General features: G+C 39.0%; 2 protein-coding genes and 1 non-coding gene across 4 annotated transcripts; 1 reads left to right on the forward strand and 2 right to left on the reverse strand.

Moving 5' to 3' along the window:
- Window positions 1-1,117: 1,117 nt before the first annotated feature.
- LOC122006399 (probable protein S-acyltransferase 23) lies at window positions 1,118-11,095 on the reverse strand. 2 transcript variants are annotated; one of them, XM_042561889.1, is made up of 13 exons: window positions 10,640-11,095; window positions 10,411-10,551; window positions 9,285-9,397; window positions 8,089-8,168; window positions 5,408-5,571; window positions 4,564-4,693; window positions 4,371-4,470; window positions 3,362-3,416; window positions 2,750-2,824; window positions 2,495-2,593; window positions 2,271-2,349; window positions 2,049-2,197; window positions 1,118-1,599 (listed from the first exon to the last, which is right to left on the reverse strand). In XM_042561889.1, the coding sequence occupies exons 1-13, from the start codon at window positions 10,898-10,900 to the stop codon at window positions 1,396-1,398; spliced, it is 1,650 nt and encodes a 549-aa protein (XP_042417823.1). In that variant the 5' UTR covers window positions 10,901-11,095; the 3' UTR covers window positions 1,118-1,395. The 2 variants fall into 2 exon arrangements, 1 of the variants encoding a protein (XP_042417823.1); XR_006118691.1 differs by lacking the exon at window positions 1,118-1,599 and having other exon boundaries at window positions 2,135-2,197; window positions 2,500-2,593.
- Window positions 11,096-11,230: 135 nt separating this feature from the next.
- On the forward strand, window positions 11,231-11,304 carry TRNAE-UUC. The gene has a single exon. It is a non-coding gene; the product is annotated as a tRNA-Glu (tRNA).
- A 351-nt stretch (window positions 11,305-11,655) lies between these two features.
- LOC122003947 (proline-rich receptor-like protein kinase PERK7) lies at window positions 11,656-14,836 on the reverse strand. Its single transcript, XM_042558909.1, has 8 exons — window positions 13,556-14,836; window positions 12,952-13,494; window positions 12,780-12,866; window positions 12,636-12,706; window positions 12,475-12,551; window positions 12,253-12,397; window positions 12,011-12,172; window positions 11,656-11,941 (listed from the first exon to the last, which is right to left on the reverse strand). The coding sequence occupies exons 1-8, from the start codon at window positions 14,154-14,156 to the stop codon at window positions 11,672-11,674; spliced, it is 1,956 nt and encodes a 651-aa protein (XP_042414843.1). The 5' UTR covers window positions 14,157-14,836; the 3' UTR covers window positions 11,656-11,671.
- Between the last annotated feature and the right edge of the window lie 247 nt (window positions 14,837-15,083).

Consider the following 15,083-nt stretch of genomic DNA (forward strand, 5'->3'; position numbering starts at 1 on the left):
TTGTGGCTCCCTTGATCACTCCTCAGCCATCATCACTATCTTGGTTTGTCGCTTGAGCTCTCGGGACTTGACTGAGTTAGTTACTTCATGATAGAATTATATTATCAAATCAAGTAAGAATCAATTCTTGACAAAATTAAATGAAACATTTTAGTGGCATGTTCAATTTTCTAGTTTACCTCTCTACAAATGATTATGAAAACAACCATGTACTTTTTGTCAAATGTCAAATCACTATCTTAGCTTGTCGCTTGAATCCTTGCCAACCTCTTACTCTTTCGGTCACTAAATTCAGTTAATTTCATTGACTAATTCTAAGATGATCGACCTAACCTCACGAAATTTTTTCACCAACCATCAAGATCAATCGAGAAACGCGTGCAACAAACAATCTAGAAATTCAATATCCTTTAATTACGTGTCTCATTTAGAAGAAAAATTATTACAAATATATCATAACTAGAAATCGAACCATGAATATCTAGATGACAACCTAAATATACTACCACGATACCATAACCCCAGGACATAACCCCATGACATATTTGACTTGGGATCTCAAATTTCATATTTTTCACTTGTCTTCTCGAAGCATCAAGATATAAGAATATTTATACAAGAACGTCAAAATCATTGCTAAATTAGAAAAAGCTTAAATCTGGTTGACCATGCGATATTAAACAAGAACGTCAAAATCATTGCTATTTAAAGGCTTCACATCCCTATTATAATCTCAAGTCAAAGATCAACTCAAATCCCACATAATTAATCTGTAAAAGTCAAATGGCAACTCCTATGTCACACCATAATAAATCCTTCCAATCATATGGCAATGACATATTGTCAACTGGGTTGGGAATTATTCTTCGTCACAAGAATGACAACAAACTTAACTAGTTGATCATACGTAATCCATGAGATCCATTGTGTGTGTGTGTTTGTTGTTCTCATGAGATTCAAGTCAACGCAATCCTGAGACAGTGTCTATTACTCTCCTAATGTAGGAACCACACACACAGGATGGCCGACGCAAGGACATGCAAAGATACAAAAAAAAAAAAAAAAAAATTATAGATGTTGCCTTCTGGCTGATGAGTAGCAGCTAGACGCCAGATCATTTTTCTGTAAATTATAAAAATGAGCAACATGACCTGCTACAATCTTATATTGTCATGATTTACAGCTAATGCTCAACTATTACATCATAAAATACAAGTTGGCTATAAATACAGGAGCTGCTCCAGAATTCATGGCTGTCCCTTATCGGGAAACCTGATGCGGGAGTGACCTCTGAAACATATACTCAGCCTAGTCATTCAAATATTAATGTTGATGACACTAAATCATGTACGAAAGGAATCAAGTGGAAAGCAGCTGCGCCGTGATAGTTTGATGTCATAGTTTTGCATGCTTATGCGGTACACCTTGTTGAAGGGATGGCCAAGCTATTTCATCATCAATGTACCCACGAATAAGGAAATCTGAGCAATTCTTATGGCATCCGTGATTATAGGGGTTGCGGAAATGCCCATCCGCACCCTGAAGGTAGGGATAACGAGTAGCATTTGCTAACTCATTGGTTGTGACATTCCGAGCTATCTGCACACAGACAGATCAGAACAGCCCGAGGTTTTTGTCAAGTTTTATCTGAATTGAGAAACCCACAACAAGTAGAACAAAAGTACAATGGAACCACCAATTTTCATGATTTGTATAACAAAAGTCACCAACTGCCGCCATCTGGCAAAACTTAAATATAAATAAACATAGCAAAGAAAGGAAAAGCATTCAATTTTCAGCCTCTACATTTCAGATTAATATCCCCAGTAATTACTTTCCATGAAATATTCAAGTGTTTCATATTTATACTTTGATATTGTAAATTTGGTTCCTTATCTATAAATGTAAGTTTTAAACTTTACTATTTTGTTTGTGAAAATTATGCACACTTTAAGAATAAACATCCAAACCCTCCACTCCCTCTCCCATGGTCATGCACCCCGTCAAACATGGATCCAATTTAAGAAACAAATGCAAACAATTGTCACCTGAGAGCCCTGTGCCACTGCCAAAGTCAGAGTTCCAGCAAGTGTAATAAGATCCATCAACATGAACAGAACGGCACCAGGATGTTCCAACATCACAAGATGCGTCCATGTCTTTGATGAGAGAGTCGCTGGTGACCATGCCCACACCCCTATAATACATTAAGTTAAAGCTTTGTTTAGTCATGCCAAGTTCATAGCTATAGATGTTTATAAAACACTTACTGTGAATGGCAATGACAGCGCCAATGGACAATGTAAATGCTCCCATACAGACAAAAATAAAGAAGTCCCATCTGTTATTCTGAAAAAGTAAACAAAAAAGGGCAGCAGTAATGAAGCCAAACATAAAAAGGTCTTGAAGCTCAAATTATAAAAGTCATAGTTTAAGAACTCTGGCAAAATCTATCAGTTAATTCTTGTGTACATTTGTCTATCTTACTACTAACCTTACCAACACAATTGGATATCCAAGGACAGTGATGGTCAAATTGCTCCACGCAGTGGTTACATTGAGGACAGTGCTTTGACCGAACAGGTCGGATTATCTGACAAAAGATGAGAGAGAGATCTGTTACAAGTCAAAGATGGGTCTCTTAAAGTCAAAAGACAACCATCAAAGGAATGAATAATAGCCATGAAAACACCCAATATGCACTGCTTGTAAATTTGGAGTATAAGTTGCACACAGTTAGAGTAACTACCTTACATGTAGGACATAGTTGAGACCAACTTCCCGTCCAAGTAGAATTGTTGAGGGCAATGTCCAACAGAGGATCCTATCAGATTATTCAATTGTGAAACTAAAGCTATAATGAATGAACTCAACTAGCTCAAAAACATAATTTTTAAATATGAATTCTGTAACAAGAAAAAAAAATTACAAAACATCATCATCATCTACTGAAGTACTAATACTAACAATTCATGTGCATTTAAAATTACATTGCTATTCTTTTCATTGTGAACTTATGGCAAAGGAATAATAAAACAACAAGAAGTATTGGCTACGGGAAAAAAACAAAAAGAACAGTAAAGTCAATATAGAAACTACCCATAAGAAAGCCAGTTAACTTTGTAGCCAATACTTCTTGCACCCTTAAATGTTAACCATCATAATTGCAATATTTTTGGTTATGCATTTATTCCACTTTTTTTTTAGATTTAAGATTAACAAAACAAGAGAGAGACACATTTCTCACTGGCTTTAATTATTCTTTTATTAACTGATTTTTTGCTCCAGAACCTTTAGAAGTATTTTAAAAAAAAACAACTGGCATTGAATTTGTATCAAAGTATGGTATATTGCCACTTACATTTTCAAGAGTTTCAGATTTTCCTGAATTACATTTGATATAACCTGGATCCTTGCTGCATGAAATTAACTAAATCAATACAATTTGAAGATGAGAATAAGGTAAGACAATAAAGTATTGCATCATTTCATCACCATATTATATGGAAAGTAAATAAACAAGGTGTATCTGCACTATAATAAGATAACAAAATAATGATTCTGAGGTTCCAATGGATGTGGATCATATGAATGTTCCAAGTGACTGATAAAAGCTGATATAAAGGAAATAAATAGGTCCATGTGAAGGATTTTTATTTTAAAGTGGGGAAAACAATATGTTTTCAGTATGACATTGCTGGAAGGGAAGGTAATGGCAACCAACACTGACAAAGTAACCAACTAGTCACTGAGTCAGATGTGATAGCTGTAGGACATTGTATTTAGACACGTGAATAATCAGAAGAATTGTCTTTCCTATATGCTAGGATATTACATTACTTATGTCCATTAATCTGAAGTCTTTTTCTGCTTTCTGTTTGTGAGAACAACTATATAATCAATCATGTAAAAGATCTCCAATTTCTTCAACACCTAGTTTACAATGTTGTCAAAAACTGGAATCCATCTATTATCCATGTGCTACCCACCACATGAAAACAAAATGAATTAGCAACTGAATTTAAGCATATCATACATTCAATCCAGAGAGAAAAAAAATTGCAGATGTATTGCAAATAGGAGAAAAAAACATGTATTCACTAGCTTGGGGAAGTGTTGGAATATTTTTAATTTCTCTTTTTAATTGACAGAATGAACATTATAAAATAACAATATATTGTTTACTGTTTTATTTCTTACCTTTTGTTTCCAGTTAGTTAGGAAGAGATACTTTTCTGTTTTTGGAATTCATGTAATATATTGCTGAAAATTCATATTAATTCTGAATTAAAAGCATTCAAATTTGAACAGATATGAATAGACGAGAAACACTTTTCTCAAAATAAAATAAAATAAATAAAAATAATCACCTGCTACATCTATAGAACATTATCAGGGAACTAACCACCAAAGATACACCAATCCATCCCCAAAACCAAACAATTGTAGTAGCCTTTGGAAAATTGGATCCTAGAAACAAAGAAATCCAATTGGAAATTTTGATTTGCAAAAATGAGTCCACTGACTGTCAATCACTAGCTCTAGGAAAAAAATCATACCAACCTAACATAATGGAATTTATAAAGAGAACGAATAAAATGATTATAACAAACAGAAGGATAGGAGCATATCCAGTTGTTCCAGAATACATCCTGCCTTTACACAATCTGCCTCTCGTTTTTCCTGCATTATTCTATAAAAACAGGGCACTATGCATAAGGGTCATTAAAAATATTCACAAAATTAAAAAGTATAATGAACAGAAAAAGTGCATTTTACAAACAAGCACGCTGGAAATTAAGAACAAATACTTTAGGAAAATATAAATCTCTCTCATATGAAATATTTTTAAATGCCATGTTATATCTAACTTATCATCATCTATGCTCATCCACATGTTACTTATGTTGGTTAGAATATTGGATCTCAACATCAACATATCTCTTCCAAATTTTAGTAAATACAACTAAGTGTATTATGCATAAAGTAATGTGGAATCAAAACAAATACTATAGTTTTAAAAAGTTCATACACGATAAAGAACAGTCTCATTTACCCTTAAAGTTACTTTATTTCTCATTTAAATTTAAATCAATCCCAGTTATCAAATCAAAGCTAACTGAATATTCTGAAACAAAACAAAGTTACTTTGGACTTTGGAGAACTTTTTGAATTGATAAACATTTCAACAAATCTAGTTTCAACCAGGTGTGAATGCAAATGCCATCTATGACCATCAGAAGATTTATTGTACAAATGGACATATGATGTATGCCAGCAACAAAGTCTGAGCCATCTTAAGACTTCATAAATCAACTCCGAATAAAGTGTTGGCCACTAATAAATTAATCTTTTGATTGAAAAAAAAAGTAAATAAATAAAACATTAACCTCTGGAAACTACATACAAGAATGTATGCAACATGCCGATGACCTCTGCTGGTGGCAAGCTTGGCAGGAGTAAAGCCATTTTTGTCCTTGATAACTAGTTCTCTCTTATTGCCTGTATGCACAAGCACAGTACATGCCTCCAGATTGCCACCCAATGCAGCCCAATGCAAAGGTGTGCAACCTGCAGTACCAGACATATGTGGTCAGTTTAATTACAAAGTTAGATGAAATTTTAATTCCAGTATAGATGAACTAGAGATTTACAAATCAAGAATGATAAACCAATAAACATTAAAGTATAACAACCAAGAGGTACCAGTATTTCAATCTAATTTTGAAGCCCAAATGAAGAATTACATCATGAAGCCAAAGAATTCATTAGAGAAACTAGAAGTCCAAGAAGACAACAAAGAATGGCATCAATAAGTAATTAACACATTAAAATCATGGAAACATGATTAAGTAACACTTTCTGATGTTGCAACTGAGGCATTCAAAGTTTACATATCAAAATATTAGAAGGCTTTACTTCTCTAGTAGACATGTGAACAAGGAACCTAATAAGTTAGTGTAGGAAAAATAAACAGACAGTTTGTTCACAGCCTTTTGCTACCAACTTCGTCACTTTTGTTAGTCAAGAAGATAATGGAAGAAGGAATGACATCTTTCTTTATACAAAAAATCAACGAGACAGTAAAAACAATTAAAACCTTGTTGCAACATAAAGAGATCATGGCACTTTCAGACATCAATTGCTAGGAATTTAGCCTCCTGAAATATCTATAAGTAATAAAATATATCTTAAGATAGGACCACTAAATATCACTCCATCTTAGAACATCTTTGATTACAACCTCTAGAATTTCTTTGTCTCCATCTAATTAGGGGTGTAAACGAGCCAAGCCACTCGTGAGCTATTCGGGTCTCGGTTCGAAAAAAAGTTCGTTCAAGTTCATTTGATTAAGTTAATAAGCCGAACTCGAGCTTGATTTCGAGCTCAAAAACATTGTCAAGCTGAGCTCGAGCTTAATAGTATTTAGTTCGTGAGCTCGCAAACATGTTCGTTTAGAGGCTTGCGAACCTGTTCGTTAAAAGACTCGTTTATATATATATATATATTACATAAATAATAAATAAAATAGTATATTATTAATTATTATTGCTAATTATCTTAAACGAGCTCGAACTAAGTAAACGAGCTTTTTTCGAGCCGAGCTCAAGTTATTTAATTTTATTACAAGCCAAGCTCAAGAACTAAAGCTCAAATCGAACTCGAGCCAAGCTTGAGCTTAGGGATAATGAACCGAGCTCAAGCTTGAGCCTTTTATTGTTCGGCTCGATTTGATTACACCCCTACCTCTATTGGAAAGACCACCTTGTCTTGTGGCAGATGCAACTTATCAAACTCTAAAATTCATTAACCAAAAGTTATCAGTATCCAGCCCGATGGCAAAAAAAAAAGAAAGAAAAGAGTTTCATTATGACTAGATAACCAATGTAAAAGTGTCCGTCCAAACATTGACCATAGATCAAGAAGACAAAATGTGACATCATAAATATCATAAGCAATAGTAGTGGCTACATCATTTTCTAATATGAATAATATCATGAAAAATTATTTAAAATATTTTACAATAAAATAAATGAAGTATGCTAAAATTTTATATTAAAATAAAAAATAATGTAAATAATACAAACAGAAATAAAATGGTATTTAGTATTCAAGATTGTATGCTAATATAACAAATTAAAAAAAAAATTATAATGGATACTGCATTATAGGAAAATTATAATGTTGTTCTCTGGATGGCAACAATGCCACTAGTTGAGCTGTTCTCAATTAGGGCAGTGACACTTTCCCTTTCACAGCCAAACTCTCGTGCTCAAACTCTTCATCAACCCTTTATATCTTGCCTTATGACCAACAACCACATTCCAAGCTAGACATTGAAGCCCCCATCCACCATGTATTGGAACCTTTGGAACAATCTGAGGTACCACACCAGGCAACTGTTTGATACCAATTTGACATTTCAAGATTTGATACATCCATTAGCCATGGATTTGAACCTGAAGTATTAGACATTTGGTTCCATACCTGTGTAAGATACCCTAGTCCAAATTCAAGTACCATAGCAACCAAGGATCTGCTACATGCTGAATGAACCATTTTACGATTGACATAAATTATGGCCATGAGTACATCCAGAAATCAGCATAATTCCATTTACTGGATTACTATAAAAAATTAAGATTTACTGGTTTACTATAAAAATTTAAAGTACAATCAAAATGAAATAGATAGAAATTTTCAAACTGAACAAAATTGAGACTGAAATCAATAAGCTCCAAACCAAACTAAACCTATCTATTTGATTTGGTTTAAACCCCAAAACACAAAATATTTGGATTTTTTATATAAAAAATCCATCAACATATACATTCTATTAGCTATTAGCTATATGAATCTTACCCTGCAAGTGAGCATTTTGCAAAATTACATTACTTTATTAGTATATTTGTTTTGAGAAAAAGGATAACGATGGCATGAGAGTATCCTGTCAAATTATTAGTTGTATATGTACAGGAAGAAGGATCGTCAAATATTAACCATTGCTTTTGTTCTACTCTAGGAATTTGAATACAGAAAAGAAAAGATGTTACAAAGAGAACTAAATTAAAAGGCCCTAAGAAGTACCATTTCCATCTTGCCTCCCTTGGTATGCATCTCTGAAAAGAAGTAGCCTGATAACATCTGTATATCCCTTATAAGAAGCCCTGAGAAGTGTAATAACTTCCATTTGTAAAAAGAAACCATCACGCAACAATATAGGCTTGCTACAAATTAACAGTCTTTCAATGAAAAGAAATATAATTATGCAACTGGGATGATGTTCTGATTTTATCAGCAAACTGTAAAAGTTTCATTGTTGCAATTAAGATAAGACACAAATTCAACAACTTCTCCATTCTTGTGTGGCCCCGGTCCACGGACAAATTGTGGTCCTTGTTAATGCAGTTTTAACAAAAGTGTATTTCATGTGCCACTAGCTTTGCTGTTTTGTTTCCTCCCCATGTCTGCTTTTTTGCTATATTTAGAATTTCTTGGTGGTGACATAGTGACATAGGGGCCTTGCTAGAATAAATATGCAACTATGGTCTAGGGTGGCAAGTTCTTCAAGGATTACATATAGGCATAAGCACATTAACAATTCATTCATATAATACAAGTAGCCTTGCATAGCCGAATATACAAATAGATATACAGGTAATTGAATTATAAGCCACATATATATCTGTTGAATAACTGTGTTATATACTAACTGAAGGGGTGACTCATAAAAGAAGCACAGTCATGAATAGTACATATCAGTAAATTAGGAAACTAGTGAAATCTTGATTCTCATACATTTCAATTAACTAATGATAAAGTGAGGAAGAGCAGTAGGTATCCAGTGGTGGCAAGATTTGAGGAAATGCAAAAGAAATCAAACTCGTCATATGAACGACAATAACAAGTTTGATGTTAAAAGACTAAAGTGAAGAGAGAATGAAAAGAAGAATATAGAAAGCAGTAATGAGAGAAAAATAACAATCAGATAGGGTATAGGATTAGCTTAAACTATATACAATGATCTGCTAAAGATGGATTTCACATTTGAGTTTGTTGTGTGTTATAAACAAAATGACAGATTGGATAAAATACGAAAGCAAGGCATGAGTCTGATTTAGTGCACCATTTAAATGCAAACTTGTATAAGCAGCATAATCAAACCAGCTAGCCTAAATTCACAGCCATAGCATACTGATCTACACAAGAGACTTTGTTTCCAATTCAACAAAATCAATTTTACAATACAACAATAAGATAACTATGTCAAAATCGCCACATACCAATGGAGTGGACTCCTCCCATCATTATCTGGGGGATCATGGTCAGCACCATACTTGGCAATAATGTGGTTTAAGAATGATGTTTGTCCATACTGTGCCGCAACATGAACTGCCTGATCACAAACATAACCAAAATACTTATGTGATCAACATAATGCATAGTACAAGTGAATGTCTAGTTATATGGTGTGGCTTAGTTTTAACGGGAAGCTCCTGCCAATGTGGGGTCCCAGTGAAGGGTCTATTATATGCAGTTTTACCCTTCTTTACAAGAGGTGGTTTCTAAGACTCGAACCCTAACTTCTAGATCACACGACGACAACTTTACCGTTGCGTCAAGGCTCCCCTTCTTAGTTTTAACAAAACAAAGAGCTAATTATAACAAGTAATCCAATTCAATTCAAAGAAGGTCAGTTCCAAACAAGCAGTTATTGCTGCAAAAAGACAGAAAAAAAAAAACTATAGTTATTGCAATAACAATAGGAGATGCATATGTAAAATGAGAAGAAAATAAAAAAAAAGTAGCTGAAAAGTTTACAGACATCAAGTGAGCTTAAAGGAAGTCCAAAGATGGGACACAAACAAGTATAAACACATGTATTTCTGTCTACACTACATATGGCTGTGTGATATAAAATATGAGCAATGATACGCACAAAGAAAAATTTCAATGAAATTCTCAAGTATAGACACATAAATTAATGGCCCATCATTTCACTTTTTGTGGACCCCATCATTTTATGTATCTATCCTTGAGAATTTCATTGAGATTCTTTCCTTAAGCATATCATTTCTCATAAAATATATAATAACTATAAGCATGGGCATGACATGTTTATAGATGTGTCCTTGGCCATGGGGTAAAGACTTATCCCTGGAATACCTACAAACATAACCGATCCTAACCATATGAGATAAAAGAAAAAAATGATAATGAAGAGAATAACCACGACCCAAACATCAACTCATGTCATCCAAAACTATTCGGTGGCACAGAAATCCCATACTCCGTTGCATGTTATAGCACTCGCTATTCACTGGCGAGGAACAATCACGCCAATATCTCTGTTTCCTAGAAATAGGAACATGAACAAAATATATGTCATCTGCCTCTAGAGGATCTTACCCGGTAACCGCTAATGTCAACAGCCTCAACCCGAGCACCATTCTGCAACAACACATCCGCCACTGGAATAGACCCATGTACTGCGGCCCAATGCAAAGCAGTCTGATTCCTGTGGTCAGTGGCATTTACGTCTCCACCATGCTTCGAATCAAAGAAACCATGCCGGATTTCTCAGTCCAAACCGAAACGAGGGTAACAAACAGAGGTTGGCCATGGAAACAAAAATTACCTCGATTATATACAACGCTATGTTGGGAAAGTTATTCAGAGCAGCCCACTGGAGGGCGTAGAAACCATTTCCATCGGGGAGCGAAACGGACTGGCCGTCTCTTTCCACGAAGCCCCGGAGTTTCTCGAGGTCGCCGTAGATGGAGGCGGAGCAGACGTCGACGACGAGTTCGGAGATGGAAGCCCCGGGCCCAGGGTTGGAGCTAGGGTTGAGGCCGTTCTGCTGGTATTTGGAGTCGACGACCACATCGATCTCCGCCATCTATCGACGGCGACGGGAACAGATCGGGGATTGCTTGAGGGAGAAGTAAGGATATTGAGAGATCTCGAATTGCAAATAGAAGAGCGATTCAAATGGTGGCTTCTAGAAAAGAAGACCGACGGCTGCAGCGGTGGAGTAGTTGGATCAGCTACCGCTTCCGGGGAAGTTAGGATCGATAAGTAAAAACAAGTCCGCGAAGGGGGAGGAAGGTTTAAAATAATAAATAAATGCATTAATTGCAATTTGCAATAGTCGCATCCGAGCTTCTAGAAGCGACGATCGAGAAAGTAAATTAAGTAAAAGGATAACTAAAAGAAAAAACAATATCAATCCATTGTCGTCTAGTCCGGTTAGGATACCTGGCTTTCACCCAGGCGACCCGGGTTCAAATCCCGGCAATGGAACTTTTTTGTTCTGAATATTTCATTTGTCCACTTCGAAATTAACTCGCAATAAATGCATAGATTTATTTTAAATGCAACAAAATTTTAAATCAAATGCCTAAATAAATATTACACTGTTTCTACTAGAACTTACTAAGCACCCTTTTATGTTTACCAAAATGTAATCGCCTCCTCCTCACTATATTTCAATGTAGTGGAACAAACATTCTACTGATAGCTAGCCCAATTAAAATAATCACAGTTCAAGAAAGATATCCACACACAAATTAAAGTCAATTAAAATGATTAATCAATAAGTAATCAGGTTCCGATTCGGTTCAGCTTAAATAAATAAATAATTGAATCTCTTTGTGTGCTGGTTTCTTGTTCAAAGATTAGGACGATTTGCCTTCCTTCGACTCGAATTTACTTCTCCCGAGCTATTGCTCGATTCGGAGGGATTGAGCCCGTACTCGCTGGTGCCGCCGCTGTATTCGTTGCTGTACTCATTGCTCTCCAGTGCAACCCGCCTGAATTCCCTCATTTTGGATGAGTATGCGTCGGTCGCGTCCAAGTCCGAGCTCGAGCTGTGTAACCCTGGCTTCGCCCCCTCATTCAGATCGTCAAGCGAAACATCACCTTCCAAAGCTCGAACGATCTGCATCATTTCAGTTTGAGACACAGTACTAATGGACGAGTGAAGTGAAGTGAAGAAGAGTGTGCCTACTTGGCTCATCTTAGGACGCTTCCTTGCAGAATGTCGAACGCAAGCTCCAGCGCTCGCTATCATTCGCGTCATTTCTTCGACGTTGTACTTGTTCTCGAGGCGCTGATCCACGAGTTCATCGAAGTTTTTGTCAGCCAGTGCCTGAGTTAGAACAGGCTTGGACTGTCCCAATAGAGCAGCAGGTTTTTAGAAGCAAAATACTAATTAAGAAATACGAGCATGATTTCAAGCTAAGTGCTGACCCAATCGACCAAGCTATCCTCCATGTACCCCGTCGGATCGACAGGCCTCCTTCCTGTTATCAGCTCCAAAAGCATCACGCCGAATGAGAAAACATCTGATTTTTCAGTTAGCTTGCCGGTCGATGCATATTCAGGAGCCAAGTACCTAGGTACAATTGACAATTCAAGAATGACGACACTGATGCTTCAGTTTTGTGAGTTCATCCTGCATGTTTTTCTTACCCGAAGGTTCCCATGATTCTCGTGGAGACGTGTGTGTTCGTATCGGAATTGAACTTGGCCAATCCAAAATCCGCGACCTGGATTTCGTAACAAAGTAGACACTCAAACACACTTGCGTCAAGGCGAAGATCGAGATCAGATCACACATAGCACTTAATTACCATGGCTTCGAAATTGTTATCCAAGAGAATGTTTGCAGTTTTGATGTCGCGGTGTATAATTCTTGGGTGGCCTATGCAAATTAAGATCAAAGGTATTGTTAAAATGGTGGACATGAATGGGGAGGAGAAAGACATTGAGCTCACAATCCTCGTGCAAGTAAGCGAGTCCTTTTGCTGATCCGATTGCGATCTTGAGTCTGGTAGGCCAATCCATCGCCGGACCGTCCTTTACTGCAGCGAAAACTCGATCGATAATCTTGTAGCTGGTAGATCGACATACTTACAGGTTAATTTGAAGCAGCTGATGATTACTAACCGTGCAGATGGTGCTCGAGAGTGTTGTTGGTTACGAACTCGTACACGAGCAGCCTCTGTGAGCCAGCAATGCAGTAGCCAACGAGGGAGACCAAGTGGCGATGGTGGACTCTGCTGATGATCTCCACCTCCGCTTGGAACTCCCTCTCCCCCTGCCCGCTGCCGGGCTTGAGCTGCTTCACGGCGATCACCACGCCGTTGGGGAGCACGCCTTTGTAGACGAAGCCGAAGCCGCCTTGGCCGAGGATGTTCTCGCGATTGAACCCGTCGGTGGCGGCCGAGAGAGCCTCGTAGGTGAAGCTACTCTTGCTGAAGCCCAGGGACGGGGAAAGGGCCTGCATTGCTGCAGCCCCGCCGCCGCTGCCGTGGGGCCCGGAGTTTGTCGAGCTCTCGCCGCTGTACATTTGGGGAGGAGGGAAAGAATTTTGCCACGGGGAGAAGCCGGGGGCGCCGGGAGGCGGAGGCAGGTTTCCGGGGTAGTCCGTTCTTTGCTCTGCGTTTGGCCACTTGGAGAGGGATCCGCCACCGTAAAAGCCTCCTGCGCCTGTTAAATTGAACAGAATTAGAAATTCAACGACGACGGCGATGGCGGCAGAGAAGAATACCGTTGGGACCGAGGGAGCCGTAGTAGTCCATGGGCTTCTTCTTCTTCTTCTTTTTCTCGCTGCAGCAGAGCACCGATGCAACAATCATCATGACTAGTAATATTCCGATGCCGGTTGTGACGCCGATGATGACCTGAAGACTCACGTCGGATTGGCCGGATTTGCCGGAATGGCCGGATTTGCCGGAATGGCTGTTCTCCGACGACGTATCTGCGTTGTTGGCCGAAGACGGAGTCTTATGCGACGGCAGCGAGTGCGAAGGGTTTCTGGGCGGAGGCGTTGGCGGCGAGAATGATTGAAACGGCGGCGGGGGATGCGAGGAAGAGGCATCGCCGGACTTAGGAGGCGGAGGCGAAGCAGGGGAGAAGGAGGGTGGGGAATTCTGCGGTGGGGGCGAAGGTGGAGGTTGGGTAGAGACGGGTGACGGTGGAGGAGGCGGGGAGGAGGCAGGCGGCGGCGGCGATGGCGAAGGTGGCGGAGACTGCGGCAAAGGCGACGGCTGAGGGGGAGGAGGGGTTCCGGTGGCAGAAGAATTGGTCGGCGGCGGGGAGGAAGCAGAGGAGTTGACAGGCGGCGGTGCGGCCGTGGGAGTGGAAGCCATGCGGAGAGGATGGAGCGCGAAGTGCAGACGACTCCACCCTCTCTGTGCCGGTGTTTCCTAAGCCAATCTGTAGAATAAAAAATGCAAAATCCACCATGAGAAACGCCTCTCAAAAGATCGAAACCTGAATGGAATGAAGAAATCAACGCCGTGACTGCCTTCTCGAAGCTACCCGAACAATTGGAGTTCTTCTTCCCACGATCTAGTTTGGTTGTTTTGCTCGTAGGAAAGGGAAAGAGTCAAAGAGATGAAATGGTGGGGCAGAAGGGGAGGGGGAGCATGGACGGACAACCACCGGTGGGGAGCTCTATTTGGGTTCATCCGCGTTTTCCGGCGACGCAAATATGGAGGGAAAATATATGCTAAAAATAATCAAACGGAAGCGACAAAAAAGAAAAAAATTGTGGTAATTCTGCGCCGCCACTTTCTGTCTGAGGCGCCGCAATCGCCGCGTTCATCGCCGGTCGGCTCTTCCACCGACGACAAACGGAAGCGACGGTCTCCCACAGAGCTTCCGGGATCGCAGGAGCCTCCCCACCCCTCGCCGACTGTAGCTCCGCGGGCCTCTTCTCCTCCAGTCGGGCTGGTTACCTCCTACTCGATCCTCCCTAACCGCCGGATCTCCGAGTCGGTTTGGCATTTCATCGCTCTGATTAGTTGATAGACTTACATCAATGGAAAGGGTTTGAGTCGCGGCTGTGGCAAATAACGGTCAGAACCTGATTTGGGGCTGACAATGAACGCTTGATCAATCGCATTTTATCAAACAGATAGTTCGCTCCTTCTACGCTGGAAGAATAACAACCACAACCCCCACAAAAGAGTTCTGATCCGTTGGTAAAGGGGTGGACCCGACTGGCAGGAGGTCAAGGTGGTCAACACCCTGTAGGTATCCGACCAGATGAATCATCTCCCCCGATCGGGGGA

The sequence above is a fragment of the Zingiber officinale genome, chromosome 7B (assembly GCF_018446385.1).
Source record: "Zingiber officinale cultivar Zhangliang chromosome 7B, Zo_v1.1, whole genome shotgun sequence".
Taxonomy (NCBI): Eukaryota; Viridiplantae; Streptophyta; class Magnoliopsida; order Zingiberales; family Zingiberaceae; genus Zingiber; species Zingiber officinale.

Excerpts from the sequence above, each read along its gene's own strand:
- LOC122003947 (XM_042558909.1), bottom strand. The coding sequence starts at position 14,156 with ATGGCTTCCACTCCCACGGCCGCACCGCCGCCTGTCAACTCCTCTGCT. Across the intron at positions 12,173-12,252 it reads AGGATAGCTTGGTCGATTGG|TCCAAGCCTGTTCTAACTCA; the intron begins GTCAGCACTTAG and ends CTATTGGGACAG. Across the intron at positions 11,942-12,010 it reads AGCGTCCTAAGATGAGCCAA|ATCGTTCGAGCTTTGGAAGG; the intron begins GTAGGCACACTC and ends GAAATGATGCAG.
- LOC122006399 (XM_042561889.1), bottom strand. The coding sequence starts at position 10,900 with ATGGCGGAGATCGATGTGGTCGTCGACTCCAAATACCAGCAGAACGGC. Across the intron at positions 4,694-5,407 it reads GGCATGTTGCATACATTCTT|AATAATGCAGGAAAAACGAG; the intron begins GTATGTAGTTTC and ends CTGTTTTTATAG. Across the intron at positions 4,471-4,563 it reads TATAAATTCCATTATGTTAG|GATCCAATTTTCCAAAGGCT; the intron begins GTTGGTATGATT and ends CTTTGTTTCTAG.